The sequence below is a fragment of the Octopus sinensis genome, linkage group LG23 (genome assembly GCF_006345805.1).
Source record: "Octopus sinensis linkage group LG23, ASM634580v1, whole genome shotgun sequence".
Classification (NCBI taxonomy): domain Eukaryota; kingdom Metazoa; phylum Mollusca; class Cephalopoda; order Octopoda; family Octopodidae; genus Octopus; species Octopus sinensis.
The window spans coordinates 25,308,103-25,334,387 of record NC_043019.1 but is presented as its reverse complement, the minus strand read 5'-3'; the positions used below and the strand labels follow the sequence as shown (position 1 = coordinate 25,334,387).

At 39.3% G+C, this 26,285-nt stretch overlaps 1 protein-coding gene across 10 annotated transcripts in view; it reads right to left on the bottom strand.

Moving 5' to 3' along the window:
* Positions 1 to 26,285, bottom strand: part of LOC115223415 (neurabin-1) — a 320,060-nt gene that overhangs the window by 153,262 nt on the left and 140,513 nt on the right. For all 10 annotated transcript variants that reach the window (XM_036512632.1, XM_036512635.1, XM_036512634.1 and 7 more), the window contains exons 3-4: positions 22,501 to 24,698; positions 15,336 to 15,374 (exon numbers count right to left, since the gene is read on the bottom strand). In XM_036512632.1, the coding sequence (XP_036368525.1) occupies positions 15,336 to 15,374; positions 22,501 to 24,437 (1,976 nt within the window). In that variant the 5' untranslated portion in view covers positions 24,438 to 24,698. The remainder of the gene's footprint in view (positions 1 to 15,335; positions 15,375 to 22,500; positions 24,699 to 26,285) is intronic.

Genomic DNA, 26,285 nt, shown 5'->3' with positions numbered 1-26,285 from the left:
AGTGTTGGGTGGGGTGGGTGGGGTGGGGAGGGGGGACAAGGAAGATAGTGAGAGGTGATGAGAGAAAGGAAATGATGGGGAAGAAGAAAAGAAGAAAGAGGTGGTGGTAGGAGAACGGAGATTTTAGAGAGAAGGAGAGAGGGAGGTGACGAGAGCGAGAGAGAAGGAGAGGTGCCGAGAGAAAGATGGGGGAAGGTGACGAGAGAGAGAGAGAGGGGAAACGAGGTGGGAGAAGGAAGAGATCGAGAGGAAAAAAAGAGATTCTGAGAGAGAGGGGGAGGGGAAATTGTGTGATGAGATGAAAAAAGAGAGTTAGAGGAGTATTGGATGAAGATATGAGAGAGAGAGAGAGAGAGAGAGAGAGAAGGGGAGATGAAAGAAGCAAAAGAGAGAAAGGACAACCCAGTTGTAAAGAAACAGCTGGGAAAGAGTGAAACAGTAACCCTTCGTCGCCACCACCACAATCATCATCATCATCATCCTCATCTTCCAATTCGCCTCCATTCATTCATTCGTTACCACATCATCACCAAATGGCAATCTTCTGCTCTTTATTCTATGAAATACTTTAATTGATAAAATAAAGATTTCTATTAACTAAACCCAGTTCCGAAATTGCACTTTGCTTTCTGCTTTTATGGAAGGCTAGAAGAGTAACAATTAGTGGACTATACAAAATAATCCAATGTGCCAGAGAAAGAATGCTTAAGGATGACAGATAATTAGAAAACCATAGATCTGATCTCTACTTGCTAGAAACAGTAGCCTAATCACCCTCAGATCTTTTACTGTCTTGAAAAACTGGAAACATCCGTTAGATAATGTAGAAGTTGATATATGATTTAAAAACGGGGCAACGTGTCACTGCAGGAAGTCATTTAGTCAAAGTTCTGATCGAGACTGACCAGGGGTCTAACTCGACAACCCATAAGGGATTTAGAAGATCAGTATTCTCTTTTACTCTTTTATTTGTTTCAGTCTTTTGACTGTGACCATGCTGGAGCACCGCCTTTAGTCAAGCAAATTGACCCCAGGAGTTATTCTTTGTAAGCCTAGTCTTTGTAAGCTATTGGTCTCTTTTGCCGAACCGCTACGTTACGGGGACGTAAACACACCAGCATCGGTTGTCAAGCGATGTTAAGCGGACAAACACAGACACACAAACACACACATATATATATATATATATACATATATACGACGGGCTTCTTTCAGTTTCCATCTACCAAATCCACTCAGAAGGCCCTGGTCAGCCCGAGACTATAGTAGAAGACATTTGCCCAAGGTGCCACGCAGTGGGACTGAACACAGAACCATGTGGTTGGTAAGCAAACCACTCACCACATAGCCACTCCTGTGCCTATGATCACACACACTCACACACACACACACACACACACAAAGAGTCACATCCAGAGATACAGGTATGCCAACATGGTTCAGAAATTCACTTTGCAGCCACATGGTTGCATGTTCAATCCTACAATGCAGCATCAGTGCTCTATATGATAAGCCTGCCCAATGCCTTGTGAAGGAATTTGGTAGACAAGAACTGTAAGAAGCCTGTCATCGATACACTGTCGGCTGTCCACTGCACTGACATTGACTTTTCTATACAGAATTGTATGAACAAAACGCCTTTGGACAGTGAGTAGGGCAGATGGCACCGTCTCCCCACCAGACTGTCTCTCTGGGCCTCCCTTACCAAGTACCAAGTGTTATACAAGAGTGCAATAAAGAAGGTCAATGATGAAATTGACCCGCAGTAGCAGCTCACTTGTTCGTAGAGGCCCAACTGTTGTCTGATGGGAGAGAGAACTTCCAGTTGGTTGCAATAACTTTCAAGCAATTGGTTTAGGAATCCTCTGCCAGTAGGACATTATCCAACATCCTGCCGCCAGTGTCCTCACCATGTCCCTGGCATAGGAGACTAAGGAGGTTGTTAGCACTTGCCCATGGTGCCATCCGAGTCTACAGACAGAAGGGACGACTTACTATCCCTTATACAGTCTTACACTAAGGGAGGTGCTGTACCAGCATATATTATATATACTCTTGTACTGAGACAAATGGACAGGTGGAGGGATAATATAGAGGTGAGTGTGTGTGAATGCAAGTGTATACCTTATGCCTTAAGACAACATTTGATATAGCATATCAAAACTCTGTACAGGAGTGTTTGCACCTGATATTCCTGCTGTGTGTGCAGCAGATGACACAACCCAGCTGAATGAAAAGATCTGCATTTGGTAGTTCAGACACAGATTTTATACAAAGATACTTTCAAATGATGTTAATGTTTCCATTAATCAATAAAAGGAGTCACTTGAAACAGCCATAATGAATTGACACCTGTACATCTTTGTTAGAAGTATATTCATGTATGTGAAAGTAAATATAAACAAAAAGATATGCCAACTACCAGTCTTCTTTCTGACACATAGGCAACATAGGCGAGAAGAAAACCACAAAATTAGTGGAGCACTGTAGAATGATCCCTACCATACATTAATGGATCAAGAAGATGCAGGCTTCATATAGCAAAAAAAAAACCTATATCCTCTTTAAATCTAAGATCACCAATTTACTAAATTTTAGACCTGAAATTTTCACTTAATGCAAGCATTTGGATAAGTTCCTCTTCTAATGCTTCCTTGTCAAATTAACCACACCAACCATTGCTAATTCTTATTCTAAAGAACCAAAAGGATACAACTTTTATCTCTCGTTCATTCTTTCTCCCTTTTTTTCAGAGAACAGCTATATTGTATTTTGAGCCTGAAAGGTTTCACAATAGTACACACCAGGTTATATAAGCTCATCCAACTGGTGTATCATGAGAAACATGAAACTTATCGTAGCTCACGTCTAAATTTAAATCCTGTGTATATTAAATGATATTTATCTCTTTCTCTATAAATGGAGTACTTTTTGTTGATCTCACCAATAACGGAACAGTATATTACACACACATACATCTGCATGTGTGTGTGTGTATACACACATACACACATGTAGCAACAGTCCTTGTTTTCATAGTGATATTGACCTTGCTAACAATCACATTTGGCAGTCTCTCCATTTAAACTTTTTTATCTACTTATTTATTATTTGTTTTTCTTTATTTCTTTATTTCTAATGTATTTTGAAAACCAGCTAAGTCTGCCATCATCTATACACATCTCTGCTCCAGAATTCTTCAACATCTGATTGCATCTCTGATAAAGAGAAAATATTTCAAACAGAGTTACATCATAACTTAATATTTGTCTGCCTGTGGGTTTTACTTGTATCTCAACTGGTTTGCATATATATATATATATATATGTGTGTGTGTGTTTGTGTGTAGTAAGCATATATATATATATCTATTCTAGCTGATACATTGGTTTCTGTATCAGATAAAGGTTTGCTCTAAATAAAAATGTTTTAATATACTTTACAACCCTTACATTACTAGACACACATACATGTATGTACATATGTATGTATTTGTATATATGTATCCACAGATGCATATGTGTGTGTATTCCCCTCCATTCTATGAAAGGAAACACAAGCACTTTCACACATATATACATGCAGTAGAACTTTTACCAACTAAATTCATTCACAAGGCTTTGATCAGCCTGAGGCTATAGCCCAAGGTACCACGAAGTGGTATGGCTTCCTAACCACATAGCCATGCTTGTGCTGCTCTCTCTCTCACTATATAATATATATATATATATATATATATATATATATATATATATGGGGCAAGCAAAATCGAAATCGAATTGAACCAGCCAGGATCCCTGGTCTGGTGGTACGTAAAAAGCACTATCCGACTCATGGCCAATGCCAGCGCCGCCTCGACTGGCCTCCGTGCCGGTGGCACGTAAAATACACCAATCCGACTGTGGCCGTTGCCAGCCTCGCCTGGCACCTGTGCAGGTGGCACGTAAAAAGCACCCACTACACTCACGGAGTGGTCGGCACTAGGAAGGGCATCCAGCTGTAGAAACATTGCCAGATAAGACTGGAGCCTGGTGCAGCCTTCTGGCTTCCCAGATCCCCGGTCGAACCGTCCAACCCTTGCCAGCATGGAAAACGGACGTTAAACGATGATGATGATGATGATAGGCGCAGGAGTGATTGTGTGGTAAGCTTGTTTACCAACCACATGGTTCCGGGTTCAGTCCCACTGTGTGGTAACTTGGGCAAATGTCTTCTACTATAGCCTCGGGCCAACCAAAGCCTTGTGAGTGGATTTGGTAGACAGAAATTGAAAGAAACCTATCATATGTGTGTGTGTCCCCGCAACATCGCTTGACAACCGATGCTGGTGTGTTTATGTCCCTGTAACTTAGTGGTTCAGCAAAAAGAGACCGATAGAATAAGTACTAGGCCTACAAATAATAAGTCTTGGGGTCAGTTTGTTCGACTAAAGGCTGTGCTCCAGCATGGCTGCAGTCAAATGACTGAAACAAGTAAAAGAATAAAAGAATATACACACACACACACACACACACACATACATACACACACACATGCATACATATATATATATATATATACATATCTATGTATGTACCTACATGGTCCCAGTTGAGATGTTAGTTCATGGAGACAGGGCAAACCGAACATGAAGTGCTCAGGTCTCATGTGGATGATATTTAAATGTGGAACACATGAGAGCGATGAAGGGTGGCGTGATCTGTAATGGGGTAGGGATTATTAAATGTGACGGCATATAGAATGCAAGGGTATAGTGAGTGTGGAGCAGTAAGGGACCTTTGTGAAACACCCCAGTGCTGACAGAATGTGACTCAGAGAGAATTCTGTCAACAAATTCTGCAAATTAGCAATCTAACAAGACATCACACAAAACCATGGAGCAAGGTGTGTGCGTGTGAGACTACGAATTTTCACATTTTCGTGTGTGTGTGTGTGTGTGTGTGAAGGCGTGTGGCTTAGTGGTTAGGGATAACTCGCTTGCAATCATGAGATCAAGAGTTCGATTCCGGGCCACACATTGGGTCCTTGAGCAAGACTCTTTACTTCACATTGCTCCAGTTCACTCAGCTGGCAAAAACAAGTCGTACCTGTAATACGAAAGAGCCAGCTTTGTCACACTCTCTGTCATGCTGAATCTCCCTGAGAACCATGTTAAGGGTGATGGCATTTGTGGGGTACTCAGCCACTTCAATGTTAATTTCATAAGGAGGCTGTTCCAATGACTGGATCAAATGGAATCTTCAGTGTTGTAACTGACAGAGTAACGGGGGGCGGGGGTACAGAGTGATGGTTGAGCTTTACAGAGGGAAAAGGGGCAATTTTTAAAGAGATTTACTTAATATGTGTAGGGTAGAATTATATACTCTTTACTCTCTTCTACTCTTTTACTTGTTTCAGTCATTTGACTGTGGCAATGCTGGAGCACCGCCTTTTAGTCGAGCAAATCGACCCTAGAACTTATTCTTCATAAGCCTAGTACTTATTCTATCTGTCTCTTTTGCCGAACCGCTAAGTAACGGGGACATAAACATACCAGCATCGGTTGTCAAGCGATGTTGGGAGGACAAGCACAGACACAAACAAACACACACACACATACATACATACATACATACATACATATATATATATATATTATATATATACACGACAGGTTTCTTTCAGTTTCCATCAACCAAATCCACTCACAAGGCTTTGGTCGGCCTGAGGCTATAGTAGAAGACACTTTCCCAAGGTGCCACGCAGTGGGACTGAACCCGGAACCGTGTGGTTGGTAAGCAAGCTACTTACCACACAGCCATTCCTGTGTGAAGAAATATATGTGAAGAAAGTGGTGAACATGGAAACTTTTTTCCATGGATATACTGCTCTAAGAAACATCATGATTGAGAGATGAAAGAAACAAAGATTCTAGGAATTTGGTAAAGATTCTCTTGGCAAAAAAACAAAAAGAGCAGCTGCCGTTTGGGAAGCAAGAGACGTTGAGAGGTGTGTGATGCAGAGTAGTATCATCCACAGTCCAGACGGAGATTGTACAGAAGTTGTGTTGCTGAATAAAATAAACCATCCTGGGTGTAGTTGTGGAGGATTTTTAGTAAAGTATTACTAAGCTGTGTTTCTGTTACCAGAACTGTGACAGTCTGTCCATGTGTGTGTTTTTCTTGGGTGGATGGGTGGGTGCCAGTGTATCTATACAAGTTTCTAATATTTCATGAGGATTTAAAATTCACGCTTTTGCCAAACATTTGAGAAAGGAGAGGATAAAACAAATATTACAACAAACATTACTACACAAGACAGATGAAATTTCAATGTAACTTCATCTAATGACGAGAGGATTCAAATATCCGTAACGGTATTCCTCACTAAGAGTGACCCACTTGTTTAAGCAAGATTTTGGTCCAATGGAAGAGAACCAGGGGCATGGCTTAATGGTTAGGCTTAGTGATTATGATTGTGGTTTCAATTCATGGACTGGGCAATGCATTGTGTTCTATAGCAAAACACTTCATTTCACGTCTTTCAGTTGGTCAAAATGAGTAATCCTGCAAAGGACTAGTGTCCTATTCAGGGTGGAGTATATATTCGCCAGAGAAACCAGAACACCTATGCTCCTTTCAGAGTAATGTGGACAAACTAAAATGAACCATTGATGAAGCTTTATGTACGAATGGATTATCTGCAACCTGAACATCGAGCTGAGATTGTTGAGTGAGTCTCTTTAAAATACTACGATTCACAAGAATCTTGTCAAGGGTTTTTCTGTTTTTTCACTGAAATATCATTTTGTGGATCAATGATTCGTTGTTTAAAATAAGACTGGCCAGTCTTCGTCATCGCCTGAATCTCCGGCCCCTACCTTCGATGCGTCTACAACGGCGCTTAAGGTGGTTCGGTCATGCAGCCCAGTGTCCAGAGGGCGAGCTGATTCGTGATGTCCTCTTCCCATCTCCATTTCCCAACTGACGCAAACGCAAGGGCGGGCAGCTGAAGACCTGGGCAAGGACGATAAAGGAGGACCTCTCCAAACTCTCAGGCCTGCAGGTGGTCGGTCTGCGCAGATGGAACCGCAAATGGCTCGCTATCACTAGTGACCTCGCACAGGACCATCGAGCGTGGGCCGCCATGGTTCATGATACCATCAGAACCAGAGAAGACGTCGGCTCAACTCGCCCTGAGTGAAAGCCATTATAAGTACAAGTAAGTAAGTGTTTAAAATAAGTTTTGCTCCTAAAAAATAATACACCACATGGTTTTCAACTGTGTTATTCAAAATTTCACTTATATAATACTTCTACTTAACTCAAAGACAGACAGACAAACAGATAGACAAACAGATAGACAAACAGATAGACGGGCAGACACATAGACAGACAGATAAATAGACAGACAGATAGACAGACAGTCAGATAAATACATTTCTTTACTGCCCACAAGGGGCTAAACACAGAGGGGACAAACAAGGACAGACAAACGGATTAAGTGGTTTACATCGACCCCAGTGTGTAACTGGTACTTAATTTATTGACCCCGAAAGGATGAAAGGCAAAGTCAACCTCAGCGGAATTTGAACTCAGAACGTAACGGCAGACGAAATATGGCTACGCATTTCGCCCGGCGTGCTAACGTTTCTGCCAGCTCGCCGCCTTATCGACAGTCAGATAAATAGACAGACAGACGGATGTGTGGGGGTGTATACATACAAGTAAGCACTTTGGTGTAAGACAAAGAGGAAAAATTAGTAGCTGTATAGCAAAGGCAGGGAAATATTTTATTGAAGCTGAAAAGAATCATCAGAAAGTGTTGCTCAGTTTCACATGACAGTTCCTATTTGGTGAACAGTGACATGAAATTCTGAGTAACAATCAGTGAATCTGTTTCAGCTTTAAAAAGTATATATATATATATATATATATATATATGTACACACACACACATATAGAGGCTTATATACACACATGCATGCATGCACACTCATGAACATACAGAGTAAACTCTTAATTTAAAAGAAGCCCTGATTTGATGAATAATGGTTTTTAACAGAATGAATAATTAATAATTAAAAGCAGAATGGATAAATAAAAGAATAACTTAATGAAATTAATAATCAACAGAATGGAGAGAGAGTAAGAGAGAGAGAGAGAGTAAGCGAGAGAGAGATGAAACCTTTTGGTGGGGAAGGAGAGAGAGGTTTTTTTGGTAGGGAATTATGGGAAGGAGACATGGGGGAGAGGTGGAGGAGACAACATGAAATAAAAGACGAGATTTTAAAACAAAACACCAAACAAATAAAAGAGCAAAAACAAAAATAAAAAAAAGAAATATTACTGGAGTTTCTGGCAAATAGGGTAATGATAGATGAATGGAAGGCTGTGCATATGTATATGTGTGTGTGTGTGTGTGTGTATGCAATTTATGAGTGGTGGGAGGTGGGGGAACGAAAGGGGGTGGCAGAAAACAGTATGAGAGAGTTATGGTACTTTGTGCTGAAAGAAAAGAGAATTTCAGATTGTTGTTGATGTTGTTTAACCACAGGTCATTGGAGAGTGAGCAGCGCCGTGATCAACGACATTCCATCTGTGCCCTTCAGGTATGTTTAAGGTTTTCTAACAACAAATCATTCAGTTTTTCCTTCACTGTTTTTAAGATTTATATTGTGGTTTAAAGGTGATTTGACTGCTATATCTAGCATGTTGAGTGACCGCATAGGTGTCCGCCGTCTCCTCCTCCCCCTCCTCTTTGCCTCACAATGAGAGGATGAATAGACAGGTGTGTGTGTGTGTGAGGGGTGGGTGGAGGAGACTTGTGAAGGTTAACTTTAATGAAAAGTAAAGGTTGGGTTGGAGTCAGTTGATAAAGTTTTGATTGTGTGAGAGTTGTAGAAAGTGGGGGGGACAGAGAGGGAGGGAGAGAGAGAGAAAGAGTGTGTGTGTGTGTGAGTGTGAGAAAAGAGAGAGAGGGTAAGATTGTGTGTGAGGGAGAGACAAAGTGTGTGTATGAGAGACAGTGTGTGTGTGTGTGTGTGTGTGTGTGTGTGTGTGAGAGAGAAAGACTATGTGAGTAAGAAAGAGAGAAAGAAAGATTGAGAGAAAGTTAGAGAGAGAGAGAGAGAGAAAGAGAGAGCATGCGTGTGTGTGTATGTAACAATTTGTACACACACAAGTAAATGTGCATATGTAATTTGTATAGGCCACAGTGAGTGTGTGTGTGTGTGTGGTGTGTGTGTGTGTGTGTTAAGGTTACATGTAATTATGTAGATGGAACACACATGATTTCAGTATTGCCTGTGTTTTAGTTAGCAACGAATAGACTTGTCCTTCTGTTTCGAGTCCACAGAAAGATTCACTCCATAGGAAGATCTTCAGGCTATCCACTCTGTGGTGGATGTCACTTCAAGACTCACACAATGTTTGTTTTTATTAACATTTTCCACAGCAAATGTGTGTTTGAGTCCCACATTTTTTGTTATCCAAAAGGGTTTTACAACCCAATATTTACATACTATTATTTATAGCTTTATGAGATGTGCTTGGAGATCCACTGTTCCGAAAAAGAATCATCTCATATTCCCATGAAAGTTTATAAATACTTATGCCATTGGCAAATTACAATTTCTCACTGGTAAGAATTAAGTTTCTAAAACACACAAAGGGATCTGAAGGATTGCTTTGGTCTAATGGTAGAACACCTGTCATGTGTACAATTGGTATTGGCTTGTGACACACACAAGCAACTTTTGACTTTTCCTATCCGAAGGGGGGGGGGTGTTAACTCAATATCTACACACTATTATTCACAGCCTTGAAATCTAGTCCCCAAAAAGAATTATTTCACATTCTCTCAAAAGTTTATACATAAATTCTTTTGTTAAGTTATCACTTAACAAAAAGTGTCAGAAAAGCAAACAAGTTGGATGCATTCTGCAGACTAACTTCACTGATATCTGCTTCTCTTTCACAACCAATGGCTTATAGATCACAGGTATGCTAAGTATACATCACAAGTATGCTAAGACACTCTTCGGTCATGACTGACCATGGGACTGCACCTAGACAGTTACCCTCCTAGGCACAAGTCCAGGCAAAGTTGTTTGTGGAAGACGAGCAGTCACCCATGCATACTGGCGTTGTCCCTTCTCCACACCACCAATGTTATCGAAGGGAAAGGCAAAGGCCGATACAGCTTGGCACCTGTGACATCGCAACTCATTTCTACAGCTGAGTGAACTGGAGCAACGTGAAATAAAGTGTCTTGTTCAAGAACACAACACGCAGCCCAGTCCAGGATTCGAACTCACAACCTCATGATCGTAAGCTCAACACTCTAACCACTGAGCCATGCGCCTTCACAAGACATCACAAGTAAACCACAAGAAATAGACAACCCCAGGGCCTCTCTTTGGGGCATATTTAAAAAGAGTCAGAAACTGACGATTTTACCTTCAGATCATCAACAAAGACTGTTATAGTGTTCCAACCCATGCCAGCATGGAAAAGATGGACGTTAAAAGAAAATGATAACAATGATGCGTTATCTCTGTGGTCAGGACAAACAACTCTTCAAAGATTCTGTCAGAAAGTTAAGTAAAAATTTACTCTTTATTACAAGCTAACACAATTATATGTTTTGCATGAGTGAATACTCTATTAAAGTTTTCTTCTACTTTAACAAAAAAAAAAAGAAAAAAAAGAGCCTACTGATTCTTTCATATTGAGGAGACATCATCATTCACTCTCTTTTTCAGCCTAGCCTCTTCATCTATGTCACAAGGGAAATGTTGTGTGAGTGAATGACATCATCTATCAGTACCGAAGGATTGTCAAAAAACTTATTGTCTTTAACATAAAATCTAAATTATATATGTTTAATTAAACAGACATTTTGGTAATAAGGGGTAGACCGTCCTATTTATAGTTTATTAAATTGAGGATCCAGTGTATATATATATATAAGTATATATATATATATATATATATATACACAATAAGAGGCTTCCAAATAGGAAAGCCTTGTGCTAGAAAGAGCAGTAGAAAACTCAAAACCAAAAACAAGGCTTTCCTATTTGGAAGCCTCTTATTGTATTTCTATGTGAATAATATATAGTCTAATAACTAATTCGTTTTTGTGCTAGGCCACTGGTAATAGTAATTTCTTATTACCCTATTATTATTTATATATATATATCTATATATATATATTAATAAAAAGAATTCCAACCTTGTCTGATTTTCACGTTTTATTTACAATCTTATAATGATATATCATATTATAAGATAATATATTATAATTGAATAAAATAAAATGAAATAGTAGAATGTTAAATATTCATTCTTATTGAACTAGTACTTTCATGCATTGAATTCTGCAATCTTCGGGTTCATGTAGTAGTGTTGACAGTCATGCTTCACAATTTTTGACTATATATATATATATATATATGTGTGTGTGTGTGTGTAGAACACTGTGTGTGTATGTATGCGTGTTATTCAACAGATTGAAATATTAAGATAACTGTCAGTTTTACCATTAGTTATGTAATAAACAGTAAGATATTTAATATTTCAAAAACCAGGTTGAATGGTCACAACACAGGTTTTACTTATTTTCACAAAGATATATATATTCTGCCATCTTAGAATTCTGCTGGTTCTAGTTTCCTCATATGGGAAGGGGAATAATTCAGAGTTTTTGACAGGGTTACCTCCCTTCAAATCTGCACCTTTAAGGTCAGCTTTACAATTCTAGGAATAAAATCAGAGGTTTAATAAAATATTTACACGCACACACATTAACCCCTTAAACACATTTATCTCCTACATATACGCACAATTAGAATAGAGTGGAATTATGTAAGCAAGCACATACACATAACACACACACTTCCATTTCATAACTGCTTCTTACACCCTAAAACAATAAACGCATACAAAAAAAAAAACACTGCATAATGTCGATGTGGTTCGTGTGGATTTATGTGGGACTGTGAAGGGGCCTGGCTCAGTGTTTAGGGTATCTGACTTATGATCGTAAACCCTATGAGTGGATTTGGTATACAGAAACTGAAAAAAGACCGACCGACGGATGAATGGATACCTTCATTGAATCATAAATCCGAAAAAGAAGCACACTCTAAGTTACAGAGTAGTAGAATATATAGACCCTAGGCCCATGGGCACACTGAGTGAGGCCATAGGCCGAGTTTCTGAAGAAATGCTGTAAAGTTAAGCGCTTTATGCTCGTGAAACCCTGAGTAACCCCATTGTCCAGCCATATCTATATATATACTTCACGATTCTGTACGCTACTTCTTGCTCAGAGATTTAATATTGCTATTTATATATATATATATATATATATATATATAATATATATATATATATATATATATGTATATATACATATATATATACTAGCACTATGACCCGGTGTTGCCAGGTCATAGTGCTAGTGCATGCATATACAGCTGCGTGTGCGCACACATACACGCGAGTACTGTCCAAATCTCCGACCAATCACATACAGCTAGCTGGCATTCAATTGGCATATCAAGTTTCGGGCATTTTGATTCGGTTTTGGATAGAAAATTCACAAAAAAGTCATTTCTATTGAATTTTTAATGGCTTAACGGGGTGACTGGGGAAATGTAAAGATGTGCACGACCACCCTTGGACAGTTTTGAATGATCATAGAAAGTGCGAGCCGTCTAACTGAAAAATTGCGGATTTGTATAAAGGACACACACACAGACATTTTGCCGTTTATATATTTATAGATATATATATGTACTAGCAGTATCGCCCAGCGTTGCTCGGGTTTGTAAGGGAAATAATTATATAAGCATTTTTAGAGATGTAAAGTATAATAGCCATCTCAATATGGCTAACCACAAAGGGGGAGGGGTGTTACTGTAGCTTTTTACGTTCTGAGATTTAATAATAAATTTTAGAGAGTTACTTCCCTTATATATGTCAAAAATGGATTAAAAATGGGAAAAATTGATGGTAATTTTTTTTTTTAAATCGTAGACTCATCGTAGACGCGCGCTAATACCCAGACGGTCTCGATATGAATCACGACTATAAGATACCCGGTTTTGGTTAAACTGCACCGCAAAATGTGGGAGTAGTTAGGAATCTAAATCGTAGGAGACAGACACACAACCTCACTTTTATATATAAAGATTTCCTCTATTTACATAATATTGAGGTCTCTTTCTTTCTTTTGTTATCTTACTGTTTTTACCAATATACATATATATATATATATATAAATATATATATAGTTACAGAGATGTACTTGCATAGCAAGTGACTTGATCTGAGATCGTGTGCTGGAACGAAAACAGTTGCAGCGTTGAAGGTGTTTATAAGCCATTTAAGAAACACACAAAAACCGTTAGATTCACTTCAACATTTAAATTTAATTTGTCAAAATATTTTCGTCGCTTTGAGACCGCGACCTGTTAGCACGATATTTTTGTCAGTGAACAGGTCGCGGTCTGAAAGCGACGAAAATATTTTGGCAAATTAAATTTAAATGTTGAAGTGAATGTAACGGTTTTTGTGTGTTTCTTAAATGGCTTACAAACACCTTCCAAGCTGCAATATATATATACACACATATATATATATGTATGTATGTATGTATGTGTGTATATGTGTATGCATGTATGTGTGTTTGTGTGCGTGTCTGTGCTTGTGATTGTCCTCCACCACTGCTTGACAACGAATGTTGGTTTGTTTACATCCCTGTCACCTAGTGGTTTGACAAAGGAAACAGATAGAATAAGTACAATGCTTACAAAAATAAAACTGGAGTTGATTCATTAAACTACAATTCTTCAAGGCATTGCCCCAGCATGGCCACAGACCAATGGCTGGAAAAAGCAGAAGAATAAAAGAATACATTCTCTGCTTTGGTCATATGTTGAAGGCATGAGAAAGCTTGAGTTTACATGAGAAGGCCTAACAGACCTGGTAGAAACAGCAGCCAAATCTCCCTCAAATCACACCTTACTGTCTTATGTATGTATATATATATGAGCCAATGAGGGGGACCTCTACATGGTAGCTAGACCTGGTAGAAATAGCAGCCAAATTTCCCCCAATCACACCTTACTGTCTTATCTATGTATATATGTATGTATGAGCCTATGAGGGAGACCCCTACATGGCAGCTAGACCTGGTAGAAATAGCAGCCAAATTTCCCCCAAATCACACCTTACTGTCTTATCTATGTATATATGTATGTATGAGCCTATGAGGGAGACCCCTACATGGCAGCTAGACCTGGTAGAAATAGCAGCCAAATTTCCCCCAAATCACACCTTACTGTCTTATCTATGTATATATGTATGTATGAGCCTATGAGGGAGACCCCTACATGGCAGCTAGACATGGTAGAAATAGCAGCCAAATCTCCCTCAAATCACACCTTACTGTCTTATCTTTCTGCTACTTGGATATAGGTGTTATATTCGTCGTAAAAAAACTTTCCTGTCACACACTCACGCACACGCACACACACACACACACACATGCACCCTCACACACACACACGCGCACACCCACACACACCCACTCACGTTAGCTTACAATTTTATTTATATATTTGCGTGTCTGTGTGGAAAGAGGAAGTGGGAGGCAGAGTGAAAGAATCACTCACTACAGTAAGTCAATTACTTTCATTTTATTCGTTGCCCACTGTGTGTGTGCGTTTGCGTGTGCTGTAAACCAGACTAAGAAAAGCATTTGACACACACACCAGAATGTGAGTTTTCTGTAAATTTTGCTTAACTGGAGTTTAAATTTTAAAAACTGGACCTGGCATGACGCGATGCATTGTACTCGTAAAAATGCAAGGTAAATTGTAATTGAAGAAATCTTATATTGTAGATTTGTATAACTCCCAAAGGGAGGCAGATAAAATCTGCCTTTTATAATAAGAGATACACACACATATACCAGTGTGTGTCTTTGTGTTTGTCACTCACACCGCTTGACAACGCATATTGGCTTGTTTACTTACATCCCAGCAACTTAGCAGTTTGGTGTAAGGGACCGATAGGATAAGGACCAAGCTAAAGGGGAAAAAAAAAAAGTACTCTGGTTGATTTGTTCAATTGAAACTCCTGACGACAGTGCCCCGGCATGATTGCAGTCCAAGGACTGAAATAAGTCAAAGAATAAAAGGTAAAGATATAAACCTCACACACACACGCGCGCGCACCTTTGTACTACGCAGGTGGTTTCACAGCGCCAAAGGAAATAGATGCATTGAGATAGTATAAGTATATATATAATATGACAAAGATGGCAAGATGCCTTCAACTTACACGTGTGTTCTTGGAGGAGAAAGATAATCCTGATGGAGACTGAAAATAGAAAGGAAATAGAATAAAATAAAATAAAATAAAATAAAATAAAATAAAATAATGGAATCATGTGAAGAGCTAAATTCGCAAAACATTTTTAGCTTCCCTTCAGGCAAGACAGAGATTAACTGAAGGGAAGTAACTCTTGTTCCCTTAGTAGGCTAAGCTACTAAGGGAGACTACTTTTATTCAATAATTTAGTGTGTGTGCGAGACAGAGAGAGAGAGAAAGAGAGAGAAAGAAAGAGGGAGAGAGAGAGAGAAAGAGGGAGAGAGAGAAAGAAAGAGGGAGAGAGAGAGAGAAAGAGGGAGAGAGAGAGAGAGGAGGGGGGCGGACAAACAGTGAAAGCAATTTTTAAACACATGGCTCCAGTTTGAATCATTAAATTTGAGTTCAAACCTCATCCGACACTTTCTTTCCTTGTCCCTCTCGAGATCAATAAAAACATCGTCTGTTTTGGAAATGGGAATGATAACCATAACCAACAGAATGAACAAAAATTCACACCAACTCACGCCTGTAAATTGTCTGGAATTCAAGAGAGAACAAATGTAATTTTTTACTAGGTCTCACACTTCTCACACATATAATAGCTTTTATCTGTTCTGGTAGAACAATAAAATCTCCTCTATTGGCCACACAACGCTTTGAGAGAGAATCAAAGCCAGGAATGTAAAACAAGTGGATCTAAAGACCCAGTCTTCAACAACACAATATCGGTGTAGTGAATTATTCTTTGAAAAATTTCGTTTTTTTTTTCTTTCTTCTTTTGTTGTTTAAGTTCAAAGAACCACAAAATTTCCCTCAATGTCCTGCTCTCAATTTTGGCTTTTGTCAGAACTTTGGCCATAAACAATTAATTCTCCAGTATTTCTTCTTCTTCTTCTTCTTCTTCTTCACCGCCACCACCACCAGCAATACAATGGCTGTGTGGTAAGAAGTTTGCTTCTCAAGCACATGGTTCTGGGTTCAGTCCCTTGGCATGGCACCTTGAGCTAATGTCTCCTACTATAGCCTCGGGCTGACCAAAGCCATGTGAGTGGATTTGAAAGACAAAAACTGAAACAAGACCATCGTGTGTGTGTGTGTATGTATGTGCGTGTGTGTGTGTGTGTGTGTGTGTGTGTGTGTGTGGTGTGTGTGTGTGTGTGTGTGTGTGTGTGTGTGTGTGTGTGTGTGTGTGTGTGCGTGTGAGTGTGTGTGTGCGTGTGTGGGTGTGAGTGTGGGTGTGTGTGTGGTGTGTGTGTGACTCTCTCTCCCCGAACATTGTTTGACAAGCGGTGTTGGTTTGTTTCCATTCCCATAATTTAGCAGTTCGGCAAAAGAGACCATTAGAATAAGTACCAGGCTTCAGAAGAAAAAGAAAAAAAAAAAGGAATGGAATCAAAAACTCTTTAAGATGGTGCCCCAGCATGGCCACAATCTAAAGACTGATGCAAAGCAAAAGATAAAAACGAAATTAAAATACACCAGCATGACTCACTTACTGACTGAGTCTTGTCTATAACTTTGTTTATTTTTATTAACACAAGACTCCCAATAACAATCAGACAGAGAAGACATTCAACAGATTTCATGGCCAGGATTAAATAATAAACCAGAATAATAAACAATTAACCATAAATCTCTTTCCACTTCATCACATTTTAGCGTCAACTCGACTGTGTTAAACTCCTGTGCTTGAACTCACAAAGATTATAATATTTATAGCTGAAGTACTTTTATAACTGGTTCAGACCTCCTTCCCAGCCATCTCTATCTAGATCAGCCCTCCCTCCTGGCCAGCAACAATAAAGTAGGTGTGCTTTCTTTTGCAATTAAGAAAAACTTAAATAAGTGAAGCATTGTTGTCTTGGCTGGAAGTAGAACAGAATAACCTGAATATGATCTGGAGACTTGGTGTTCTTCGTTAATAGTTTAATTAATTGTAATTTGAAATGCATTAAAGCAAGTCATTCCAGGGCAAATATTTGAAAGTTTCCACAAATATATTCACAAAAGACCTCATCATTGCTACAGAAAAATATAAGAAAATATATATTTCTGGTCATGTAGGAATCTTAACACTTTAGCATTTTGATTACTCTGTCAAATGTAAATGGAGTAAAGGGCGGTGGGTAAAGACCCCCTTCGGTCATGAATGACCATGGAGTTGCACCCAAAAAGTTCCCCTCCAAAGTACAAGTCTAGGCAAGATTGTTTATGGAAGACCAGCAGTCGCCCATGCATATCAGCCTCCTCTCTCCACTCCACTGATGTTATCCAAGAGAAAAGCAAAAGGACCGATACAGCTTGGCACCAGTGATGTCGCAACTCATTTCTATAACTGAGTGAACTGAAGCAACATGAAATAAAGTATCTTGCTCAAGAACGCAACACAGCCCATTCTGGGAATCGAACTCATTACTTCATGATCGTGAAGCCAACACTTTAACCACTGAGCCATGCCCCTCTGTCAAATATAATGCTTATTTATTCACGGGGTTTTGAACTTATCATGCATTATACTGAAGCTTCAAGATTTCAATGATGTAATTGTTCATTTTCAGAATGACATTGTAAGGTAGGTGTGAGAGGCTGGATATGGTCAGTTTGAACAAAAAACAATACTTGGGCCTGCTGTGCTTTTGGGGATATTTTAAGCAGAATTTACTGAGTGGTGAGAATTTGGATAAAAAAAGTATTGCTTTCCTCTATGTCCACCCATGTTGGGTACTTAACAATTTGGGGTGTTTGTGCCCAGAAAATATTGTACATTAAGTGGCTGTTCCAGAATTAGTCTGCATTTAGCCCTGCATGTTATGGGACACAAGAAAATGGACAATGATGAGAACATCAATACTGATGACAACACTGATGACGGTGATGACAACGATACTGATGCAGTGATGACGCTGTTTAACATGAAGAAAAGGATTTACTTTAGACAAGAGCAAGACATCAATAATTCCCATGAATGTCAGAGACGGAGAATAGGATCCACCATGGCATGACAACGCCGTGGTGATCTCATTCTTGCTCACAACATCATAAGCGGAAAGTGTAACCTCTCGAAAGAGCTGTTCTTCACTCCTGCTCCAGAGTGTCGGCTGCGGGGTCATTCCGAAAAGCTCTATCTGCGACGATTTCATCTCAATCGTAGGAGAGGGGCTTTCTCCATCCGGGTTGCGGATCCGTGGAATAAGCTGCCGGACGAGATGGTGAAGATGCCGACGACCGCTCGGTTCAAAGTCTCTCTTGACCAGAAATGGCCTGAACTCTTTGCATGAACACCCTCCCTGTACATAACTCCATGTCCCCCTACATGGCCTTGCTTTTTTGCTTTTTGAGCCCAAAAATTAACTAACTACGAAAAAATTTTTAAAAAAACATTTCGTTCCCACCACTCCCAGCAGCATTTAACATCCATTTTCCATGCTGGCATGAGTTAGATGGATTGACAAGAACTGGCATGCCAGAGACCTGTGCCAGGCTCCAATTGTCTGTTCTGACAAAGATGCCTTTCCTTATACCAACCATTTTACAGAGGGTACTGGGTGCTTTTTTACATGGGACCAGCAAAAGTGCTATATAGGTGTCACCTGCCCAGGTGCCTTTTACATGGTCCAGCGCATAGGGAAAAAAACTGAATAAGGCATCAACAACAACATGTACCAATTTTTAATAAAGAAACGTGGAAAACAAAATAATTTTACTTCTATTACACACAAACACACGTGTGTGTGCATGGTGTGTGTGTGCATGTGTGTGTGTGTGCATATGTGTGTATGGATGTGTGTGTGTGCATGTGTGTGTGCATGTGTGTGTGCATGTGTGTGTGTGTGTGTGCGCATGTGTATGTGTGCATGTGTGGTGTGTGCATGTGTGTGTGTGCATGTGTGTGTGTGCATGTGTGTGTGTGCATGTGTGTGTGTGTGTGTGTGTGTGCGTGTGTATGTGTGCATGTGTGTGTGTGTGCATGTGTGTGTGTGTGCGTGTGTGTGTGTGCATGTGTGTGTGTGCATGTGTGTGTGTGTGTGTGTGTGCGTGTGTGTGTGTGCATGTGTGTGTGTGTGCATGTTCGTGTGTGTATGTGCATGTGTGTGTGTGTGTGTGTAAATAAGTGCATGTGCATGTTTGTGTAAATAAATGTGTGTGCATGTGTGGGTGGGTGTGCATGCAAGCATATACTTTGCTTTCCTTGACACGTGTTTGCTGATTGCAAACAAAAACTGACTGTTCACACAAAAGAGTCGTTTATTTGCAATCCTTGTCGTTTGTTAAACAAGCAGAAATTTTCCCTTGGATGGAAAACAGGTGACATTAAGTGACAAGAAGTGCACTGAGCCGGAGAAAATCTGGCTTCAATAAAGCGTGTCATCGTCATCACGTGACACAAGCATGCACGGAGAAGTGAACACCAAAACAATGCTAGGTTATGTGCGTGTGTGGATGTATGTATGGTGTCTATACATCTATGTCTCGATGTGTGTGTGTGTGTGTGCATATGCCTATATGTCTGTGTGGATGTATGTATATGTGTGTGCATATATATATATATGGTGCAGGAGTGGCTGTGTGGTAAGTAGCTTGTTTACCAACCACATGGTTCCAGGTTCAGTCCCACTGCGTGGCAACTTGGGCAAGTGTCTTCTACTATAGCCTCAAGCCAACAAAAGCCTTGTGAGTGGATTTGGTAGACGGAAACTGAAAGAAGCCTGTCGTATGTATGTATATATGTGTATATGTGTGTGTGTGTTTGTGTGTCTGTGTTTGTCCCCCTAGCATTGCTTGACAACCGATGCTGGTGTGTTTATGTCCCCGTTACTTAGCGGTTCAGTAAAAGAGACCGATAGAATAAGTACTCGGCTTACAAAAGAATAAGTCCCGGGGTCTATTTTCTCGATTAAAGGCAGTGCTCCAGCATGGTCGCAGTCAAATGACTGAAACAAGTAAAAGAGTAAAGAGAGAGAGTGTGTGTGTGTATTTATATATATATATATATATAATATATATATATATATACACACACACACACACACACACATTTGTATATAAACATACACACACATGTGCAGGGTACAATGGGTAAATTGTTACCATTTTATATTTCTAATTTCATGCATGTGCATTGTTTGTTTTTGATTTTGTCAACTACACAGCATAGTAGGGTCAGTTGGGCACCATCTGTGAGAAAAACAGCACCATGACACAATTCACTCAGCCAGAAATTTGGAAAGGACATGCTGTATTGCTTGGCATTCGTGCCGGAAGCTCCAATGCGAACATTTCAGAGTGCTTGGGTGTCAATCTGAGGAAAGTGCAGAGGATTCGGAAAGAGTTGGATGAATCTAATAGTGATTACAAAGGTACAGTAATTCAGAAAACTCACTCTGATTGTTCTGATAAGAAAAGAATACCTGAATTTGTTGGTGAGATCCAGGCCATGACTGACAATGATCCCTCTAAGTTAATCAGGTCCTTTGCCAGGAACATGGGAGCGTCTGAGCTTCTTATCAAGCAGGTGGTGCATGAAGACATTTGGTATTCATCATACAAGATGAGAAAGGACAATTTTTATCCCAAGCCACCAAGGGCAAGAGAAAAGACCATGCCACGAAGCATGTACCAAGAGTGATAAAAATCAAACATCCAGTCAACATCACGGTGTTAGGACTGATCACTAGTGATGGTGATGTTATGCCTCCATTCAACTTCCCACACAGCCTCAGACTCAACATGGAGGCCCACATCAAGTGCCTAGAAGAGGTAGTCTTGCTCTGGGTCAAAAGGTGGCTGCTGGAACACCCTATGTCTGGCAAAAGGACTCTGCACCATCCTACACGAGGAGAACCTAGTCATGGCTGTCAGACAATTTCTGCAACCACATCACCCCTAACCACTAACATCTAGCCACTAACTCCCAACTCCCCAAACTGCAACCCCTTTGATTATTATGTGTGGGACACAGTTGAACAAGAGACCAACAAAATGCCTTGTAACACCAAAGATGAACTGAAGGCAAAGATTATGGCAGCATTCACCAACTTAAACAAGGATACTGTCCAGAAGAGTTGCAGGAGATTCCGAAGTCATCTGGAGACCGTGGTTGAAGCCAATGGAGATTTTATTGAATAAATTTACACTTTAGTATTTCAAGATATTTTTATGCAATTTTGGTAAATATATCTGTTAAAATGAGATGTCAGTGTTTTTTTCATTTTTGTATAAATTAGACAACAGTTTATTCAACGTATCCTATACATAATGCTATCATTCCTCACCAGCTATATGTGGAGCAAGGTGAATAATAATGCTGTTTTGTCAAGAAACACAATTAGACTGCCTGTTCCTGGTTTGAACTCACAAACTACAAGTTGGCAGTCGAATACCTCAGCCATTCATCCACATCCTCTTGCTATTAAATTCTGTTAGTACAAAAAGTCAAATAATTGACCATTTATAAAGAATAAATAAAGTATTTATTTCTTTTTTATACGTGGAATTTAGCAATTAAGTTGCTACAGATAATTAAACAGACAAAATAAAAGACAAGCATATATAAATGGCCAATTGCCTGGACTAGAAGTGGCCATTTGCCCAACAAATTAAAAGAAGATCATTAATTGATGTTGTTCCGACATGTAAATCACAAGCAAAGATTGTCAATACAAGTTCAATATTCCCCACCTTAACATAAACTGGTTGGATGGGTATTCAAATTTAGACATTGTGTAAACTAAGTGATCATCAAAAGGAATTACTTTACATGGCAAAATGCCATCGTACCTCTAGCATCGATAAACTTACCTTCAGATGAAGCAACTTCTTATGTAGGCTATTGACTTGCTAAACATAGCAGCCAAATATTCCTGCACTACAGACTCCTTCCTTATACAAAAGCAACACACAACTAACAAACCTTCCATCTTGATACAAATATCAAACTCACAATCTCTCAAAATCTTTTATACAAATTTTGCCAGAATGATTAAAACAAAGTCTTTACTGGCAAAATTTGAACTCAGATTATGAAGAGATGTAATTAAACACCACAAGGTATTTTGTCTGGCACACTATCAATTCTGCCATCAACTCATCAAGATATGTTTATAAACAATAAAAAGAGAAAACTTATTTTACTTACTCTCGACTGAGTAGTTTATCTTGTTCATCGGGAGTCATAGCCTCGACTGGGGTATGTTCATCTGTTATTTGGAATAAAATATCCTTTTCTGATAAAGCCTGCGATGAACTTTCTTCATCTTCAGCCTCATAACTAGTGTATTCCATCGGAGGGTGGGCGGACTTTGCAACCTCTCCGTTGGTTCCTTGAAGGTCGGAATATTTTGAGGACAGATTGTCTGCAGACACAGGACAGCCACTCACAGTTTTTGAAATAAACATAAGGTCCTTGTTTTCAGGGGATTTTGGAATAGATTTTCGCGGTGGAGGAACCGGTGGGGACACAACTGGCACATTTACACAAGTATTTGTGGGTGAAGGCATTACTTTTGGAAATTGTACTCTGTTTTCTGTGGTTAAAAATTCCTTGTGTGCTCCAGTTGGGCTGTCTTCAAGTTGGGGAGAGGTCATTTCAATGACACTATTGCGATAAGACGAAGTAACATCAGAGCTCGACACCTCACTCAACTTATCAATGTCGTTAATGCCATCATTGAGACCATCAGACACTCTTGGAACCTGATGAAGCTGATTAAATTGATGAAATTCTTCTTCCATTTGAATTTCATCAGCATCTTTTTTAATTCCATGGCTGCTATGCAATAGAAGCTGAGTACCCCTTGATGATAAATCTGATTCAATTTCTTCTAAAAGTCCATAACTACTAAATTCATTCTCTTCATCTTGAAAATCCCTCGACAACATGCCCGCTGGGATATCTTCTGTCGAACATGCTGCACTGTTATCACTATGTGGATAGCTGACAGATGAATCTGGTGTTGAAAATGTTCGCGTTTCCTCAACGGAGCTCTCAGGACTATCAAGATTGTCGTTTAAAGATTTTTGTGAGGAATAATCTCTATTTTTATCTACATTTAAACTTGTCACTTTACACTGGTCCAAATCAAGCAACACTGCTCGCTTCATTTGTTTTCTCTTCCAGAGAAGATTTCCGGAAACGTTACATAGTTCATTCTTATCATTCAGGGACCCAGCTGGACTTTTCAAGCTTGTGTGCACAGTTGGGCTACCTGTAGTTATTGAGTTTTTAACCAGTGCAGCTGCAGACTCTGCACTTGCAACTGATTTTACGATTGTTGATTCTGAATCAGGAATGTTGTAGTTTGGCTGAGAGACAGAATCTTTAATCATTAAGTTTGGGTCGCTACAACCTCTCGGCCGCAGAAATTGATCCTTCACAGAAGACTTCAAATTATTATCTACTTTAGCGTTACATTTCGAAAGCTTTGAGTCTGAACTCGAATGTGTGTCATTCAGTTTTGATTTCAACGATGAATCCCCCTGTGATGAACCAAGCGATTCTTGGGATGGTGACCGCTTTCGATTTTCTGGACTTGCGGAAGAACTAGAAGTTGGTGACCAGATTGGAGAAGTGATACTCAAGTTTCTGCTTCTGCCGCCAACTTTTCGAGACCGTTCTTTTGCAATACGAGTCTCTTCTTCAAGTTTGGCAAACATAGCACGCGTGCTGTTGAACCGTTGAACATGATTTGATGCTTTCAGCAATGGAGAGGTTTTTGTGGGGGAAGATTCTTTCGGTTTCACTCCCGAGCCATCTACGCTTCTCTTCTGCATATATTCCGGAGATACCTCCGAAGCAAAACCATGAGACGTTTGTATCTTTTCTTCACTCTTTGCAGAATTAAATATGTTTTTTAATTTACTTACGTTAGTCCCGCACCGATTTCTGTTCCTCGATCGTTCAGAAGCTAAATCTTCAAATGAAGATTTCAAATTTTGAAACTGCTGCTGGCAAGCAAAGTCTTCAGGTGAAGACGATCGCAAGTCAGCTCTATGTATACTACCGCTATTACTTCCACTTCGTGACCGGCTGGCAGCCACAACTTCTTCTCTTGCACTGCTTATAGGATTAGCCATCTTCAACAATGCCCAAGACTCAACGTAGAAGACTTCCAAATCAATTTTACACCCAAGATGACTTCCTGTGTATAAAAGGGTGGCAGTGCAAAAGCAGGATTGGGTTTGTCATTATATGTACATATATTCTTGTCCTTATTTAAAGAAGGGACATACATCAATGAAAGTAGAGGGTCTTGCAAACACCAAGAAATAGCATCATTTTGTCCCATATCTGTATTGGAAGATATCATCGTCTCGTCATTTGCTTTATTCCTCAACCTGCAGATTAGAAAGAAAAGAAAACAAACATAAATATTAATTATCACAAAAAATTTGTTTTTAACTTAAATAAAAAAGAATTTTTTAATTTTCATACAAATTTTTTCAATACTTTCATTTTTAAAGGTTTTTTAAATTTTCTCCTTTTCAGGGCATGACAAATATTTTTAGAAAACATACTTTTAAACTAAATATGTTCGTTTATATATACCTCACCTGTCAAAGTGGTTCTATGGTACAAAGCAAATCAGGACTTGCAGTCCACTCAAGAAAACACATAGTGAATGATTCACAAGCACTCAAAGAAACAGAGTGCTCAACTTGTTCCATTTGCCAAAAGGTTTGCAAGGTACCAGCAAGCCTCAAGAGACTCGTTCGTGTCCACAGAACATGATTAATACTTTATTTTACTGAACTCTCAGTTGTTCACAACAAGAGAACCAATCATCATCATATATATAGCAAATTAAAAAAACCTTATTTAATTGAGGGATCAGAGTTCTCCTTCAAACGGACAAAATTTCACAGTGAAAAGCAGTTTCACATGTGCTTTGGAGAACCTGATATATGCACTAACTTGCTCTGGGTGTCAAGAGCAATACATAGGCCAAACAAAAAACAGTCTACGTAAAAGAATGGCTCTGCACAGATCCCAGATCAAAATTCCCCAAAACAAAAAAATAGCATTCAGCCAACACATCGACATTTGCGCCAATAACAAAAATCCAAGCTTCAGAATTCTTCCCCTCTACCAATTCAAGGATGATAGAACCTGTAGCCAACGAATTAGTAAAGAAACTCTCTTTATTCCTTTCTTATTCTCCTTTATCTTTCTCCATCTTCTTCGTCTTCATCCTCTCCGCTACCTCCATCCTAACTTAACCACTATTGCTGTTCAGAATAACACCTATGCAAATTTTATAAACAATACATTCAAAAGAGATGTCTCAAGAATTCAGTCACTACTACCATCCACAACAAGTCACTTTCAGGGCACTTGACCAATTAACATCCTAGTACTATCATGGCTCTTGACAGTATTAGTATTTTCATAGCATTTTTTCCGATGGCCGGATAACTGAAGAGATGGTGGCGTGGATTTCCACCCTGGCATCCGAAACTCAGAGTTTTATCATGGCTACCAAATAATTGTCACATATTACATTTACAGATATATATATATACACACACACACACACTCTCAGATACAATGTCCCCTTTCACTTCTTTCTCTTATATTATGTGTACTTCTATTTCCTCTTTCTTTTCACTCAACTTTTTCATACTTTCATTCTGCTTCCATCTTTATCTCTCTTTCACTTACACAAAATACATTATTTATTTATACAAGAATTATAATTAATTTTAATAAGCCTTGCCATGACCAAATTCTCATAGTTGTATCTGAAAGTTCTGTGCGTATGTTTATTTAATGCAGAGAGAATGTAGTTTGGAATCAGGAGCAATGTAGAACTCAAAGTAAGCAACTGTGAACACCTCAGTTCTGATGTTATTACAAGCAAGGCAGTGGGGTGGGGAGGGAGAGAGTGTGTGTGAGACTATGTGTATGTTTATGCACACACACAC